Raw genomic sequence first — 17,710 nt, forward strand, 5'->3', positions numbered from 1 at the left:
TCTGCTTTTTAATCTACATGTCTAGTTTGTTCCTTCTAAAGGATACAATGACTTCAAAGACAAAGTAATGGTGATGTAGAGATTCTGGTATGGACTCTCTTGGTATGGACTACCTTGATGTTTCACTCTGGTCACAGATGCAATCATGGTTTACAAGCTCTCCTTGGTGGAAAACTATCTTGAGTGTAGTAATTGTAATCATCTTATTCTTGCTGTTTGCTCCTTATATCTGTAACTGTATAATGGATTTTGTATCTAAGCAGTATGAAGCATTTAAGGTTACAAATGATTATTCAAGCTCCTATGATTGTCACAGACTCTTCCAGCTATTACTTGGGGCTCCTGGATCAGAGATCCTCAATATAAAGGCAAGGAGAATATGCTGCCTCAACAATTTATTGTCTGTGCCCCTTACCAGCAGGAAGAAATGATAGAATGATTTCTCTACCCCTTTCCCTGCCAACCGTATTCTCCTAAATAAAAAAAGGGGTGAGGAAAGAGTTAAAGCTTAGGCAGGCAGTCCAAGGCCCTGTAAGGAGGAGGTGAACATTCTGGCTCATGCTTTCCTTAAGCCTTGTGCAACAATGTATCTTACCCAAGAGCTGGCCTTTGTTTCCCTAAGGAACTAATGATCACACAGCACAACCTCTTACTCATGGAAATGCTTTTCTTAGGCTCCATGCTAATGATTATAATTGTAACAAACCTTGTCTGGGAACCTGTTTCTCAAGACTTATACCCCTGATTACATAGCAACAGTATATCTCACCCAGAGATGTTGTCCAGAACCATCTTCCTGGCTAATCTTGTGCCAAAGTTATTTCAGGACATATGCCTTAGAAAAGAGTCTGGTGGTAGTTTTAGGAGGATCTAGCTGTTCATGTTGCCCACATCTAACAATATTCTAGAGGTGGGCGTCTAGGCAACCAAATCCTACCTTTGTAGTCCTTTGAAACTCTAGAATCGGAAAAAAATGGTCAAGTATATAAAGGAAAAAGGCTCAGACAGCTTGATGTACCCATCTTCACAGTGAAAAAACATTATTTTTGCAGGTATTAGAATTTACTCTTGGGGCTCACCCCAAGCATAAATTCTTGGGGTGAATTTACTCCCCAAGTAAACGGGACAGTCAAAACAGTGCCTTAGACAGTCACTGTTACCTGCTTTTACAGCTGAAATATGTACTCTCCCTAGGCACAATTCTATTTGTCATATATACCTCAAATTACGTAACTTCAGTAAAAGATGAGGATCCATCCAGTCCATCCTAAAGGAAACCAGTCCTGAATATTCATTGGAAGGACTGATGTTGAAGCTGAAACTCCAATACTTTGGCCACCTGATGCAAAAAACTGACTCATTTGAAAAGACCCTGATGTTGGGAAAGATTGAAGGCAGGAGGAGAAGGGGATGGCAGAGGATGAGATGGTTGGATGGCATCACCAACTCAATGGACATGAGTTTGAGTAAACTCTGGGAGTTGGTGACAGACAGGGAAGCCTGGTGTGCTGCAGTCCATGTGGTCACAAAGAGTCATACATGACTGAGTGACTGAACTGAACTGAACTGAAGTCAAAAAGACCTTAAGTCAAACCGTTACTTTTTCATTAATTTCTCTTGTTTTAGCTCTGACCCTCTGGGATTTGAGATCATAGTTTATCTCTCTGGGAACAACTGCATTTCCAAGTTCTTTGCAAACATTATGCCGTCTTACTTAAAACCGTGTATAACAGATGGGTTACCCAGCCTGGGGAGCCTCAGAAATGCAAGTTGCCTCAAGACCCCTGTGAGGCTGAGTGGATTAATTATACATATTTTGAGTCTCTTCATATAGAAATAGAAACTTTATGCCTGACTAGGGCATAGGTAGTATATAGTGACTTAGTAGAAGTTGTGTGTGTGTGTGTGTGTGCGTACACACATGCTCAGTCTTGTCCAACTCTTTACAACCCATGGACTGTGTAGCCCACCAGGATCCTCTGTCCACGGGATTTCCCAGGCAGGAACAGTGGTTTGTGGATTGTCATTTCCTATTCCAGGATATCTTCCTGACCCAGACTGAAGCTTTGTCTCTTTGGTCTCCAGTATTGGCAGGTGGATTCTTTACTACTGTGCTACCTGGGAAGCCCTAGTACAAGATAGGTGACTAGAATTAGCCCTTCCTAAGCTAATAACTAGACCATTCAGGTATGACCTAAATCAAATCCCTTATGATTATACAGTGGAAGTGAGAAATAGATTTAAGGGCCTAGATCTGATAGATAGAGTGCCTGATGAACTATGGACTGAGGTTCGAGACATTGTACAGGAGACAGGGATCATGACCATTCCCATGGAAAAGAAATGCAAAAAAGCAAAATGGCTGTCTGGGGAAGCCTTACAAATAGCTGTGAAAAGAAGAAAAGTGAAAAGCAAAGGAGAAAAGGAAAGATATAAACATCTGAATGCAGAGTTCCAGATAATAGCAAGAAGAGATAAGAAAGCCTTCCTCAGTGATCAACGCAAAGAAATAGACAAAAACAACAGAATAGGAAAGACTAGAGATCTCTTCAAGAAAATTAGAGATACCAAGGGAACATTTCATGCAAAGATGGGCTCGATAAAGGACAGAAATGGTATGGACCTAACAGAAGCAGAAGATATTAAGTAGAGGTGGCAAGAATACACAGAAGAACTGTACAAAAAAGATATTCATGACCCAGATAATCACAGTGGTGTGACCACTGACCTAGAGCCAGACATCCTGGAATGTGAAGTCAAGTGGGCCTTAGAAAGCATCACTACGAACAAAGCTGGTGGAGGTGATGGAATTCCAGGGGAGCTATTTCAAATCCTGAAAGATGATGCTGTGAAAGTGCTGCACTCAATATGCCAGTAAATTTGGATAACTCAGCAGTGGCCACAGGACTGGAAAAGGTGTTTTCATTCCAATCCCAAAGAAAGGCAATGCCAAAGAATGGTCAAACTACCGCACAATTGCACTCATCTCACATGCTAGTAAAGTAATGCTCAAAATTCTCCAAGTCAGGCTTCAGCAATATGTGAACCGTGAACTTCCTGATGTTCAAGCTGGTTTTAGAAAAGGCAGAGGAACCAAAGATCAAATTGCCAACCTCCACTGGATCATGGAAAAAGCAAGAGAGTTCCAGAAAAACATCTATTTCTCCTTTATTGACTATGCCAAAGCCTTTGACTGTGTGGATCACAATCAACTGTGGAAAATTCTGAAAGAGATAGGAATACCAGACCACCTGACCTGCCTCTTGAGAAATCTGTATGTAGGTCAGGAAGTAACAGTTAGAACTGGACATGGAACAACAGACTTGTTCCAAATAGGAAAAGGAGTACGTCAAGGCTGTATATTGTCACCCTTCTTATTTAACTTCTATGCAGAGTACATCATGAGAAACGCTGGGCTGGAAGAAGCACAAGCTGAAATCAAGATTGCCGGGAGAAATATCAATAACCTCAGATATGCAGATGACACCACCCTTATGGCAGAAAGTGAAGAGGAACTAAAAAGCCTCTTGATGAAAGTGAAAGTGGAGAGTGAAAAAATTGGCTTAAAGCTCAACATTCAGAAAATGAAGATCATGGCATCCGGTCCCATCACTTCATGGGAAATCGACGGGGAAACAGTGGAAACAGTGTCAGACTTGACTTTTCTGGGCTCCAAAATCACTGCAGATGCAGACTGCAGCCATGAAATTAAAAGATGCTTACTTCTTGGAAGAAAAGTTATGACCAACCTAGATAGCATATTCAAAAGCAGAGACATTACTTTGCCAAAAAAGGTCCATCTAGTCAAGGCTATGGTTTTTCCTGTGGTCATGTATGGATGTGAGAGTTGGACTGTGAAGAAGGCCGAGCGCCAAAGAATTGATGCTTTTGAACTATGGTGTTGGAGAAGACTCTTGACAGTCCCTTGGACTGCAAGGAGATCCAACCAGTCCATTCTGAAGATCAGCCCTGGGATTTCTTTGGAAGGAATGATGCTAAAGCTGAAACTCCAGTACTTTGGCCACCTCATGTGAAGAGTTGACTCATTGGAAAAGACTTTGATGCTGGAAGGGATTGGGGGCAGGAGGAGAAGGGGACGATAGAGGATGAGATGGCTGGATGGCATCACTGACTCGATGGACGTGAGTCTGAGTGAACTCCAGGAGTTTGTGATGGACAGGGAGGCCTGGCGTGCTGCAATTCATGGGGTCTCAAAGAATCGGACACGACTTAGTGACTGAATTGAACTTAACTGAATTGAAGCTAATAACTAGCTTAGTATTAGCTAGTTACTAGTTACTATCTTGTATTAGGAATTAGCACTATTAACTATTAGTACTATTAGCTAGCTACTGCTGCTGCTAAGTCACTTCAATCGTGTCTCAGTCTGTGTGACCCCATAGACAGAAGCCTACCAGGCTCCTCTGTCCATAGGATTTGCTAGGCAAGAGTACTGGAGTGGGGTTGCCATTGCCTTCTCCAATTAACTAGCTACTATCTTGTATTAGGAATTAGTACTTCCTAAGCTAGTTCCTAAGTGCTGCACTCAATATTTCAGCAAATTTGGAAAACTCAGCAGTGGCCACAGGACTGGAAAAGGTCAGTTTTCATTCCAATCCCAAAGAAAGGCAATGCCAAAGAATGGTCAAACTACCGCACAATTGCACTAATCTCACATGCTAGTAAAGTAATGCTCAAAATTCTCCAAGCCAGGCTTCAGCAACATGTGAACCGTGAACTTCCTGGTGTTCAAGCTGGTTTTAGAAAAGGCAGAGGAACCAGAAATCTAATTGCCAACATCCGCTGGATCATGGAAAAAGCAAGAGAGTTCCAGAAAAACATCTATTTCTGCTTTATTGACTATGCCAAAGCCTTTGACTGTGTGGATAACAATAAACTGTGGAAAATTCTGAAAGAGATGGGAATACCAGACCACCTGACCTGCCTCTTGAGAAATCTGTATGCAGGTCAGGAAGCAACAGTTAGAACTGGACATGGAACAACAGACTTGTTCCAAATAGGAAAAGGAGTACGTCAAGGCTGTATATTGTCACCCTGCTTATTTCACTTAGATGCAGAGTATATCATGAGAGACGCTGGACTGGAAGAAGCACAAGCTGGAATCAAGATTACAGGGAGAAATATCAATAACCTCAGATATGCAGATGACACCACCCTTATGGCAGAAAGTGAAGAGGAACTAAAAAGTGTCTTGATGAAAGTGAAAGAGGAGAGTTGAGAGAAAAAGTTGGCTTAAAGCTCAACATTCAGAAAATGAAGATCATGGCATCCGGTCCCATCACTTCATGGGAAATCGACGGGGAAACAGTGGAAACAGTGGCAGACTTTTTGGGCTCCAAAATCACTGCAGATGGTGATTGCAGCCAGGAAATTAAAAGACACTTGCTCCTTGGAAGGAAAGTTATGACCAACCTAGATAGCATATTCAAAAGCAGAGACATTACTTTGCCAACAAAGGTCTGTCTAGTCAAGGCTATGGTTTTTCTTGTGGTCATGTATGGATGTGCGAGTTGGACTGTGAAGAAAGCTGAGGGCCAAAGAATTGATGCTTTTGAACTGTGGTGTTGGAGAAGACTCTTGACAGTCCCTTGGACTGCAAGGAGATCCAACCAGTCCATTCTGAAGGAGATCATCCCTGGGATTTCTTTGGAAGGAATGATGCTAAAGCTGAAACTCCAGTACTTTGGCCACCTCATGTGAAGAGTTGACTCATTGGAAAAGACTCTGATGCTGGGAGGGATTGAGGGCAGGAGGAGAAGGGGATGACAGAGGATGAGATGGCTGGATGACTTCACTGATTCGATGGACTTAAGTCTGAGTGAACTCCAGGAGTTGGTGATGGACAGGGAGGCCTGGCATGCTGCAATTCATGGGGTCACAAAGAGTCGGACACGACTGAGTGACTGAACTTAACTGAAGCTAGTTATTAGATTAGTATCATTTTGGCTGAGCTATATTCATCTATCAAACTCCAGGTGGTATGATTTTCAATAGTGAGATAGATTGGCACCAAACATGTTTTTAGACGTGCTGCATGCTGTCGCTTCAGTTGTGTTTCAGTCTTTCCTATGGATTGTAGTCCTATGGCTATGGACTGTAGCCCTCCAGGCTCTTCGGTGCATGGGATTTTTCCAGGCAAGAATACTGGAGTGGGTTGCCATTTCCTCCTCCAGGGGATCTTCCCAACCCAGGGATAGAATGCCCATCTCTTATGTGTCCTGCATTGGCAGGCAGGTTCTTTACCACTTGTGCCACCTCGGAAGTCCTGTTTTTAAACAGGAGCATTTAAATTATTTTTACTGTTTTTTAAATTAAATCTGATAGAAAGCCAACTTTAGACAGGTGGTAGAGACTACTGCCCTTCCCCCATTCAGGTCTATTTCTCAACTGTGACCTCATCACTGACATCATCTCCCCTGAGCCTGCTCGGGAGAGGGCAGCTGCCACCCCATGGGAGCTGGGTGGCTCCGGGACTACACTTGGAGGTGGTGTCCACAGGACTTGGGTGAGAAGACATCACGGGACACCTACTGGTCTCTGTGCTCAGGTGTGCTCAGTGCTACATCTAGATTTCTTAAGGTCCTCGGGGGGCCTTGAATTCTGCTCTCGAGGAAATATGTCACGGGCTAGGGAAGAAGCAGGGGACAGTCAGCTGGTGTCTGGTCGGGAGCCACCATCACGCATCATCAGAGTGTCTGTCAAGACCCCACAAGACAGCCAGGAATTTATGCTGGCAGAAAATAGCAGCATCCGCCACTTTAAGAAGCAGATCTCCAAACGCTTTCACTGTGATACTGACAGACTGGTGCTCATCTTCACTGGAAAGATCCTCCGGGATCAAGACATACTGAGCCAAAGAGGCATCCTTGATGGCACCACGGTCCACCTGGTGGTGAGGAGCCGTGGGAAAGGCATTCTGCCCGGTCCCAGCACTCTGCCCAGCCCTGCTGGCCACTGCACCCATCGTCCGGATCCATCCACCTCAGAGAGTACTAGGATGCTAGCCAGGCTGGGCCAGCTGGCCCGGACCTCTCCTGAATTAGCTGACTTCTTTGGCCAGCTGGCTCAACTCCTCATGGTTGTGCCTGAGTCCATGGGGCCATCACTGGAAGACCCTGTGGTTCAAGGTCCGGTGAGTGAGAAACCAGCCAATGCCAGCTATGTTCCTGAATCCTCAAGGCCAGTACCGAAACCTGAGCCAGCTCTCAAGGCTCTGGAAAACTTGCAGAACCCGGCCCGGCAACAGGAACTCCTGCAGGTGGACAAGCGGGGGCTGGAAGCCTTGAAGGCAGTGCCAGGTGGGGACAATGCTATGCGTCCGGTCTGCTCTGATATCCAGCATCTCATGCTGTCCACTCTGGCCCCTCTGGTTGCCTCCAAAGGCCACAACCCAGATTCAGAGCCTTGCAGAAGGGGCATCAATCCTCACAGTTGTCCTAACATCACCACCACGGCACCCACAGTCTCCATACGTGCCAGGCCACTGGCACAGGAAGTCAGTGCAGGAGTAGCTGCTCAAGCAAGGGCTGTGATTTCAAACCAGGCCAATGCAGTTTGTAGGACAGGACTATCAGACTTATACTCAGGCCAGGATCTTCCCTCCCAGGAGAGCCAGCAGCCCATCGGGAAAGCCACTCCAGCAAGTCAGCTGAGACCATCACCCTCTGTCTTGCGCAGAGGCTTACATGTCCTGCAGCAGAATCCAGCTCTGCTACACCAGCTGACAACAGGCAGCCCTCTGCGACATCATATGCCACTCCTTCCCATACTCACTAACCCACGGGCACTGCAGGCATTGATCCAGATAGAAAAGGGCCTGCAGATATTGTCCAGGGAGGTACCTGGGTTGGGACCATGTTTATGGTGTCCAGGTAGACCACATGGGGCCAGAGGAATTTCTGAAACTAGGGGCGGAGGACAGGGTCACAGAGCAGACCCTGTGCAGCCCACCTTGGCTGTTCTTCAGCTCCTCCATGCTCTGGCTAATGCCTGCCCTCAGTCTACCCAGTCCTCATCGTCCTCATGTCCCCTCGCTGAAGACCACTACCAGCAAGAACTGGAGCATCTGAAGGCCATGGGCTTTGCTAATCGTGATGCCAATCTTCAGGCCCTCATGGCCACAGGAGGAGACATTCATGCTGCCATTGAGAGGCTTCTGGGAATACCGGAGGCCTAGGTGCCTCCAGCTGATGTGCCAATGCACCATCCCATGGAGAGGAGGGGGGAAAGGAAAGGGAAAGAGAGGGAGGGGGAGTAGCTTATTTTGGGAATTTCTCCTGTTCAGATCACGTGCACACTTACACAGCCTCCCCTCACATCCCAAGCCTATTCCACATTAAAAAGGATTGCATGGATCTTGTGTCTTGTGTCAGTTTCGGAGCAGGTGGGCAAAGAGAATGTTGTTTGGGGGAGCGATGGATCATGTTACATAGCCTTGGGTCTGGGCTTCACCTATTCTCATAACCATCTCCTCAGAGTAGGGGGAAACCCTGAGTTCTTTTTAGTATCTACTCCTGTCCAATGGGCAATGCAGTTTTCCACCAACATTACCATCATCACCACAATTCCAATTCCACGGTGATTCTGAAGGAATCCTGACGTTTGCTCTCCCTGGAAGCCATGGGTTTCTTCACAGACTCTGAAAGCCACCTATTCTTTGACAATGTTTCTCTGTCTTGAGGTTGTCTCCTGATATTTCAGAAAAGTTGTTTAACTTGCCTTTCAGTTAGGGCTTCTCCTTTGCTATCCACCTCAATGGAATAACAGACCTTAATAATAATGTTGGCAGTTCTCCTGGGAGCTGGACTTGGCTACCTCCCAGCTGGTAGCAGCTACTGGTTTCTATAAATTAATTTCTCCTTCTAGGAACTATTGCATTCTATCCTTAGAATACTATTAGAACAACAGAAACCCCCACCCCCCACCACCCAAACTCCTAGAAGAACTTCAAGGAGTAGAGTTTGCAGCCAGGGCTGCAGAATCCTCTGTCTGTTACTTATTGTATGTGAAAGCTGAACTTTGGTCAGAGATAGGAAACTATGGAGAATAGTCCTGTGCTACATCCACAAGTCATCAGCCCAGAGTAAAGGCCATAGCTAGATCCATGTACCCGGCTATTAACAAGTGCGTGGTCCTTGCATCTCGTATTATTTCTGTAGACAAAACATGGGGAGGTGAAATGCTGCTGAAAAAGCCACAATTGGAGAAGAGGGTTGGATGGAGGGTCTTTGCTGAAACAATTCCTCCTTTCTGTAATATCAGTGTTGGAGTGAGATTAAAGGTTTAGGGAAGAAGGAAGGGTGCTGGGCAGAATGGGTGAATCAATTCCCACAGTGTTCACATGAGCATATACCAATCCCCAGAATAACACAAGGAAATATACAGTTCATGAGATGTATAGTTGAATCCTAAAGTCAGACTAGAACACATGGAGGATATCACACAGTCCTATCATCATAATACTGTAGAAAATAAGCTTGATAGCCCTATGCATAAATTTTCAGTCAGACACAAGAATTAGAGGCACAAAGATAAATGATCTGTACTCAGTACCAGCTATTGATTGGATGTCTACCAGTTGTAGATGTGTATCACAAAATCATACACAATTTCAATCTGACACACAGCCAACACACAGACCTCTATTCACACACAGAAATGTAAAAAGAATTGAAAACCACAAATTAAGATAAACTGGCTTTTCAGTTTTTCTAGGAAATGAAACTAAAATTATTGACTGTATTGCTTAATATAATACAGTTAAGGACTTAAATGTCAGTGTTAGTTTTCACTGGGAGTAAAATATTGAGAATTTCAGAAGTTACTCCTTGGATTTCTTTCAATGTAGAGTACTTGAGGGAGTACTCAAAAACCCAGGGAGCTGGGGGATAAAAATAAAACTAGCAACCACTCTGTCAGAATGAGAAGCCATTCACTTTTGAGAGAGTATAGCTATTCCTTTGAAATTCCTGAAAGATATGAAAGTTATTTTCATCTTAAAGCTAGAGAAACAGACTCCAAGGGGTTAAGTGACTTCCCACACACCTGTGGTTGAAATTCTAAGCTGATTTTCCTGGTTCCAGCATCCTTATTCTGTGCACAGGATAGTCAGATGATGAGAGTGTGGGATTCAGAGTGACGATTAAGGGAAAAAAGATCTGGTCAGATTGGAAAGGCTTGAATTTATTTTATTATTTTTAAATTAATATTAATTTAATTTTTATTTGATATTGGAGTATAGTTGATTTGCAATGTTATGTTAGTTTCAGGTGCACAGCAAGTGATTCAGTTATACATATACATATATCCATTACTTTCAGATTCTTTTCCCAAATAGGTTATTACAGAGTATTGAGTAGAGTTCCCTGTGCTGTATATGAGATCCTTGTTGATTATCTATTTATATATATAGTAGAGTGTATATATCAATCCTAAACTAATGTATCCCTCCTTGCCACATTTCTCCTTTAGTAGCCATAATTTTGTCTTCAAAGTCTGTGAGTCTATTTTTATTTTGTAAATAATTTCATTTGTATCACTTTAATCAGGGTAATGGAAAGACTTAAGGTTCTGCCCAAAGTGTGGAATCTTATGACTGCTAAAATCAATGGATCATAGTTGTGGTCTGTGGAGTAACTTCTTCAGAAGGATCACTAGAAACAAGACCAAGGGTTGAGCAAAGGACAGATATTCAAAGGAATAATGCAGAAGGCTGGAGTAGGTCAGCTACACAAGGGAGCTGAGGAAAAAGTAAGAGATATATGTTGAACTTATTTAAAAGCATGTAGATATAGAAGTGAGAGAATATAATCCAAGAATAAAAGTGTAGTGATTAAAGAATTAAGATGTGTGTATCTCCCTGCTGTGCACTTCTATCTGCTCTATGTGGAGAATAATATCTAGGCAGATATCTTCCAACTCGACTTTATATTAAAAAAAAAAAATTATAGGGGCTATGCAACATTGGATAAGAGAGTAGACAGGAATGAATATCCAGATCACTGCCACTGGAGTGGATATACCTTATACAATTCACTCAATTTCTTGGATTCCACTAAAGTCAAAAGCATCCAGTTCCCATTTTACTGAGCTGCTGATTTTGCAGAAAATGCAGTTTAATGATCACTATTCATATCCCAAGCACTAAGCATTTTAATATAGTTATATAGCATAATTATCACAATAAGCCTGAGAAGTAATATAAAAAAGTCCTAAATATGCTTCAATGTAGCTAGCAATATTAGAGAGATTGCATAGCTTTCTCATATTTATTTAGTGAGCATTTTACATGTTAGACACTGTCTTAACTTTTTGACATTCATTGATTTCTCTATTCCTCACTGCAACATTGAAGTGAAGTGAAGTGAAGTGAAAGTCACTCAGTCGTGTCCGACTCTTTGTGATCCCATGGACTATACAGTCCATGGCATTCTCCAAGCCAGAATGCTGGAGTGGGTAGTCTTTCCCTTCTCCAGAGGATCTTCCCAACCCAGGGATTGAACCTAGGTCTCCCACATTGCAGGCGGATTCTTTACCAGCTGAGCCACAAGGGAAGCCCAAGAACACTGAAGTGGGTAGCCTATCTATCCCTTCTCCAGCAGATCTTCCTGACCCAGAAATCAAACTGGGGTCTCCTGCATTGCAGGTGTATTCTTTTCCAACTGAGCTATCAGTTAGATGTTAACATTATTCTCTATTTAGTCATTGCCCAAACTGAGGCACAGATATTTAGCAGCATGCTCAAAGGTCAAAAAACTAGTAAGTGGAGAAGGAAGATGAAAACCTAGATATTCTAATGTAATTTATTTATTTTTTTGTGTGTGTATGCACACACATTTTTTTTAGTCGAAGTACAGTTGATTTACAATATTTCAGGTATGTGGCAAAGTGATTGGCACATGCATTATTTTTCATGTTCAAAGAAATCAAAGAGGACACTAATAGATGGAGAAATATACCATGTTCATGGATTGGAAGAATCAATATAGTGAAAATGAGTATACTACCCAAAGCAATTTATAGATTCAACGCAATCCCTATCAAGCTACCAACAGTATTCTTCACAGAGCTAGAACAAATAATTTCACAATTTGTATGGAAATACAAAAAACCTCGAATAGCCAAAGCGATCTTGAGAAAGAAGAATGGAACTGGAGGAATCAACCTACCTGACTTCAGGCTGTTCTACAAAGCCACAGTTATCAAGACAGTATGGTACTGGCACAAAGACAGAAATATTGATCAATGGAATAAAATAGAAAGCCCAGAGATAAATCCACACACATATGGACACCTTATCTTTGACAAAGGAGGCAAGAATATACAATGGATTAAAGACAATCTCTTTAACAAGTGGTGCTGGGAAATCTGGTCAACCACTTGTAAAAGAATGAAACTGGACCACTTTCTAACACCATACACAAAAATAAACTCAAAATGGATTAAAGATCTAAACGTAAGACCAGAAACTATAAAACTCCTAGAGGAGGACATAGGCAAAACACTCTCTGACATACATCACAGCAGGATCCTCTATGACCCACCTCCCAGAATATTGGAAATAAAAGCAAAAATAAACAAATGGGACCTAATTAACCTTAAAAGCTTCTGCACATCAAAGGAAACTATTAGCAAGGTGAAAAGACAGCCTTCAGAATGGGAGAAAATAATAGCAAATGAAGCAACCGACAAACAACTAATCTCAAAAATATACAAGCAACTCCTACAGCTCAACTCCAGAAAAATAAACGACCCAATCAAAAAATGGGCCAAAGAACTAAATAGACATTTCTCCAAAGAAGACATACAGATGGCTAACAAACACATGAAAAGATGCTCAACATCACTCATTATCAGAGAAATGCAAATCAAAACCACTATGAGGTACCATTTCACACCAGTCAGAATGGCTGCGATCCAAAAGTCTACAAATAATAAATGCTGGAGAAGGTGTGGAGAAAAGGGAACCCTCTTACACTGTTGGTGGGAATGCAAACTAGTACAGCCACTATGGAGAACAGTGTGGAGATTCCTTAAAAAACTGGAAATAGAACTGCCTTATGATCCAGCAATCCCACTGCTGGGCATACACACTGAGGAAACCAGAAGAGAAAGAGACACGTGTACCCCAATGTTCATCGCAGCACTGTTTATAATAGCCAAGACATGGAAGCAACCTAGATGTCCATCAGCAGATGAATGGATAAGAAAGCAGTGGTACATATACACAATGGAGTATTACTCAGCCATTAAAAAGAATGCATTTGAATCAGTTCTAATGAGGTGGATGAAACTGGAGCCTATTATACAGAGTGAAGTAAGCCAGAAGGAAAAACATACAGTATACTAATGCATATATATGGAATTTAGAAAGATGGTAACAATAACTCTGTATACGAGACAGCAAAAGAGACACTGATGTATAGAACAGTCTTATGGACTCTGTGGGAGAGGGAGAGGGTGGGAAGATTTGGGAGAATGGCATTGAAACATGTAAAATATCATGTAGGAAACGAGTTGCCAGTCCAGGTTCGATGCACGATGCTGGATGCTTGGGGCTGGTGCACTGGGATGGCCCAGAGGGATGGTATGGGGAGGGAGGAGGGAGGAGGGTTCGGGATGGGGAACACATGTATACCTGTGGCGGATTCATTTTGATATTTCGCAAAACTAATACAATTATGTAAAGTTTAAAAATAAAATAAAATTAGAAAATAAAATAAAATAAAATAAAAGTTAAAACAAAAAAGAATTTAATTTTTATTCTTTCCATTCTTTTTCAAATTCTTTTCCCATTTAGGTTACTACAGAATATTGAGCAGAGTTCCCTGTGTTATACAGTGAGTCCCTGTTGATTATCTATTTAAATAGAGCAGTGTATATATGTCAATCCCAAACTCCTGTCTATTGCCACCTCCAACCTGTCCCCTCTGGTAGCCATAAATTTATTCTCTAAGTCTGTGAGTCTATTTCTCTTTGTAGATAAGTTCACTTGTATAATTTTTCAAGGTTCTGAATACAAGTGATATTATATAATATCTGTCTTTCTCTGTGTGACTTACTTCACTTAATATGATAACCTCCACATCCATCCATGTTGCTGCAAATAGCATTATTTCACACTTAAAAATTTTTTTTTCTTTTGAAGTTCTTTTATTTTATTTTTTTATTTTTTAACTTTACAATATTGTATTGGTTTATTTCACACTTTTTTATGGCTGAGTATTATTCCATTGTATATAAGTCAGATACTCTGACTTTAGACCATGTGTTTTTAATCACTGCCCAAATTTCTTGGATTTGGATTAGATATACATTAAATGTTCTTGTCCTTTTCTACTAGGACTCACAGAAGATAGTCCCACCGTGGCACCTAGACACTTTTTAAGAACAGGAACTGCTTTGCTTTCTAGTAAATCACAGATGCGTTTAAGGCAAAGGTAAAAATATTAGGAGTTTTGTGCAGTAGCAGTATCATAGCTAATGAGGTTTATGCAACACATGATTTTTTCTATTTAAAAACTTCTTCTAAAAGTAAAAATATTATTACCTTTCTGGGTTATTCATAATTGCTCAAGGAGCCTCAGAAGTAAGGTATCGTCAATGTGATTATCAACAACTTCAGTTCATTCCACCTTTCTTTAGCCTTCCAGGGCTTCCTCCCATGGAAACACATTCCACTTATATCAGAGGTCTCCATCCAGGAAAATGCATTCAGATAGCCATACATACTTTTTTCCCCCCTCATTTCTGATCTCTGCTCAGAATTCATTTTGAAATTTTCCCCAAGTGAAGCAGTCTTGGAAGTCGACTCCGAATCTCCTTGGTCCTAGCCCCATAGATGATTGGGTTGAGCACAGGAGGCACCAGAACATAGAGATTAGCCAGAAAGATGTGCACATGCCTGGGGACTCGGTGTTGGCCAAAACGGTGGGTGAGGAAGGAGAAGAAAGCGGGGATGTAGAAGACCAGGATGACCCCAAGGTGGGAGCCACAGGTACTCAGAGCCTTGTACTGGGCATCACGGGATGGAAGGTGAAAGACAGCATGGAGGATGAAGCCATAGGAGACAGAAATAAGAATAGAATCCAGACCCATGGCCAGAAGGGCCACGGTTAGCCCATAGACTATATTGACAGTGATGTTGGCACAGGCCAGTCGAGCAATGCCCATGTGCTCACAGTATGTGTGTGCCATGACATGGTGCTGACAGTAGGGCAGTCGTCTCAACAGGAAGATGAAGGGGGAGACAATGGCCACACTACGAAGTATCCCAACAAGGCCGATTCTGCCTATGACAGTGTGGTTGAGGATGGTTGTGTATCTCAGTGGGTTGCAGATTGCCACGTATCGATCAAAGGCCATGGCAAGAAGAACCGAGGACTCTAGAGCATAAATAGAATGGACACAAAACATCTGGGCCAGGCACCCATCAAAGGAAATCTCACCTGCTTGGAACCACAAAATGGCCAGCATTTTTGGCACAGTGGTGGAGCTGAGAGCCAGGTCAGTGAGTGAGAGGAGGCAAAGGAAGAGGTACATGGGCGCATGAAGGGCACTGTCTGTCACTATGACCAGGATGAGGGTGGCATTCCCAGCCAGTGCTACCATATACATGGCACAAAAGGGGATGGCAATCCAGACATGAGCCCACTCCAGCCCTGGGATGCCCGTCAGGAAGAGAGTGGCTGGGAGACGGTCATCACTGATGTTGGAAGCTGGCATTCTGCTTGGCAAATAAAAGGGGTGATGGAACACCTGTCCTGTAGCATGAGAGATCTGGTTCCTTCACATAAAATGATGACCTTTCTGTGAAGTAGTCTTTCTTAGGCTGAGAAAAATATTTGTTATTAACTTGCTTAAGGATCTTAAAATACTCCTCCACATATTTTATGCTTTGCCTTCTGCTGATTTCTATACTCATCAATCATATTTTGAATTCCATACCCCAAGCAGCAAGCTAAGTATTTAAGCATCTGTTCAACCTGATGCTTCAGGGGTCATCTCCTGTGTTCTTTTCCCACGCCTACAGAGACTTCTTTATTTTCCTTTTTTTCTATGTTTTTTAAATTTCAGTGAAAGTTTCCCTGTCTTCCTGACACCCTTTTATTTTTTATGTCCATACTTGTCTCATTCTTTTTTCCATTCTTCTGCTTACAAAATTCCATTGAGTGAGAGTATGTCTTCGCTATGGTATCTTCTACACTGGCTGTAATAGTATATCTAGTCATTTTGGTCACTGTTCATTAAGCCTCAATTTTGACAACTTAATAACATTGCATTGCTTTTTAGACTTAATGATATAATAATGTGTTCAGTTTTTGTGTGTGTGTGCTTGTAATGCACCTTCCCAGATATATACCCAAAGAATCTCTTTGTATATCTCACTTGAAATGCCTAGAAAAAATATAGGAAATTATGAATATGCTTATATATCTCATGATTGAATATGTACAGCAAGTTGAATATTCAAGAAGTATAATAGAATAAAGCAAAATATACATCAACATGCTAGTTGGCAAAACAGCCCTCCCCACTATGGCAAAGCCAGCATGCCCACCAGTGTAATGTCTGGATATCCTGGCTAGATCAGAATACCAAGTGCTCACAGAGGCTGACTAAGGGATAAAATCTGTGGCCCCAAGGTTGCTAACAGTGAAGATATCCTGAAAGAGAATCTGTTTCTGGCTGTTGAAGGCTAGCGAGTATTTACAGACACTCTTCCTTGATAGCATACTGTTGACCCTTGAACAATGAGGGTGTTATGGATGCCAATCATCTGGGCAGCTGAAGATTCTTATATAATTTATTACCTGCCCTCCATATAAGAGGTTTCTCATAAAGTGGCTCATCGTATCTACTATTTAGCATTCACGAATTCAACCAACCACTGATCAGTAAGTAGTACTGCAGTATTTATTATTGAACAATCCACTCATAAGTGAATCTGCACAGTTCAGACCCTGTTATTTGTATTGTGTCCTTAAGTCTGTGTAGAATTTGGAAAAGCTTGAATTTTAACCCTGCTTCTGTAACAAAGTTGATATGTGAGTGGAAACAAATCTCTCTCTTTCCTAGCCAATCTTCATTTGGAAAGAACAATGACTCTCTCTTTTCTATCTGCTCATGTTGCTGCATTGGAACAATCGCTGCAACACTTTTTGCCTTTAGTTTTTTGTCTCTAAATTGGAAATGGCATCACTTGATCTACCAGCTTCACAAGATTTTATGGTAGAGCTTAAAATAGTATTTATGTGATTACAAATTTGGACATCCCAAATAATCTTCTCTTCCTTCCTTTCTTTGTTTCTTTAACACTTTCTGTATACTACAAAGATAATAGACTATACTTATCATTTGAACCCCTAATCACTGGGAAGACCAAGTCCAGAGAGGTGAATATATGTAGTCCAGATTTCAAAGCATGTTAATTGCAAAACTAAAATTAGACTTTATGTGTTCTGATTCAGAGTTGCAAGCTTTTACTTCACCCAAATGTCCATTAATATGAGCAATATCTGAATTCCTATGTCTTTTGATCAAGGCATTATGTCAATAATTCAAAACGCTGCAATCACTTTATTACTTATCTGAATTCCAAAGTGGCAAAGAGAATTAGGAAGCCCACCCTATTTGTGTAGAGGCTTCCACTGAAGACACCAGATGCTTTTGGGCTCCGTACACAGGACTG

At 42.0% G+C, this 17,710-nt stretch overlaps 2 protein-coding genes across 2 annotated transcripts; one reads left to right on the plus strand and one right to left on the minus strand.

Annotated features, from left to right (window-relative positions):
* The first annotated feature begins 6,427 nt into the window (after positions 1-6,427).
* On the plus strand, positions 6,428-8,375 carry LOC147357974 (ubiquilin-4-like). Its single transcript, XM_086338428.1, has one exon. The coding sequence runs from the start codon at positions 6,638-6,640 to the stop codon at positions 8,195-8,197; it is 1,560 nt and encodes a 519-aa protein (XP_086194554.1). The 5' UTR covers positions 6,428-6,637; the 3' UTR covers positions 8,198-8,375.
* A 6,412-nt stretch (positions 8,376-14,787) lies between these two features.
* Positions 14,788-15,853, minus strand: LOC147357975 (olfactory receptor 52D1). Its single transcript, XM_086342003.1, has one exon. It carries the CDS (start codon positions 15,742-15,744, stop codon positions 14,788-14,790), a length of 957 nt encoding a protein of 318 aa, XP_086198129.1. The 5' UTR covers positions 15,745-15,853.
* Positions 15,854-17,710: the final 1,857 nt, after the last annotated feature.

Source organism: Bos grunniens, chromosome 15 (genome assembly GCF_055505025.1).
Source record: "Bos grunniens cultivar Pamir isolate PY7600 chromosome 15, Bosgru_T2T1.0, whole genome shotgun sequence".
NCBI classification, from domain to species: domain Eukaryota; kingdom Metazoa; phylum Chordata; class Mammalia; order Artiodactyla; family Bovidae; genus Bos; species Bos grunniens.

Coding starts and splice junctions, on each gene's coding strand:
- LOC147357974 (XM_086338428.1), top strand. CDS start 6,638: ATGTCACGGGCTAGGGAAGAAGCAGGGGACAGTCAGCTGGTGTCTGGT.
- LOC147357975 (XM_086342003.1), bottom strand. CDS start 15,744: ATGCCAGCTTCCAACATCAGTGATGACCGTCTCCCAGCCACTCTCTTC.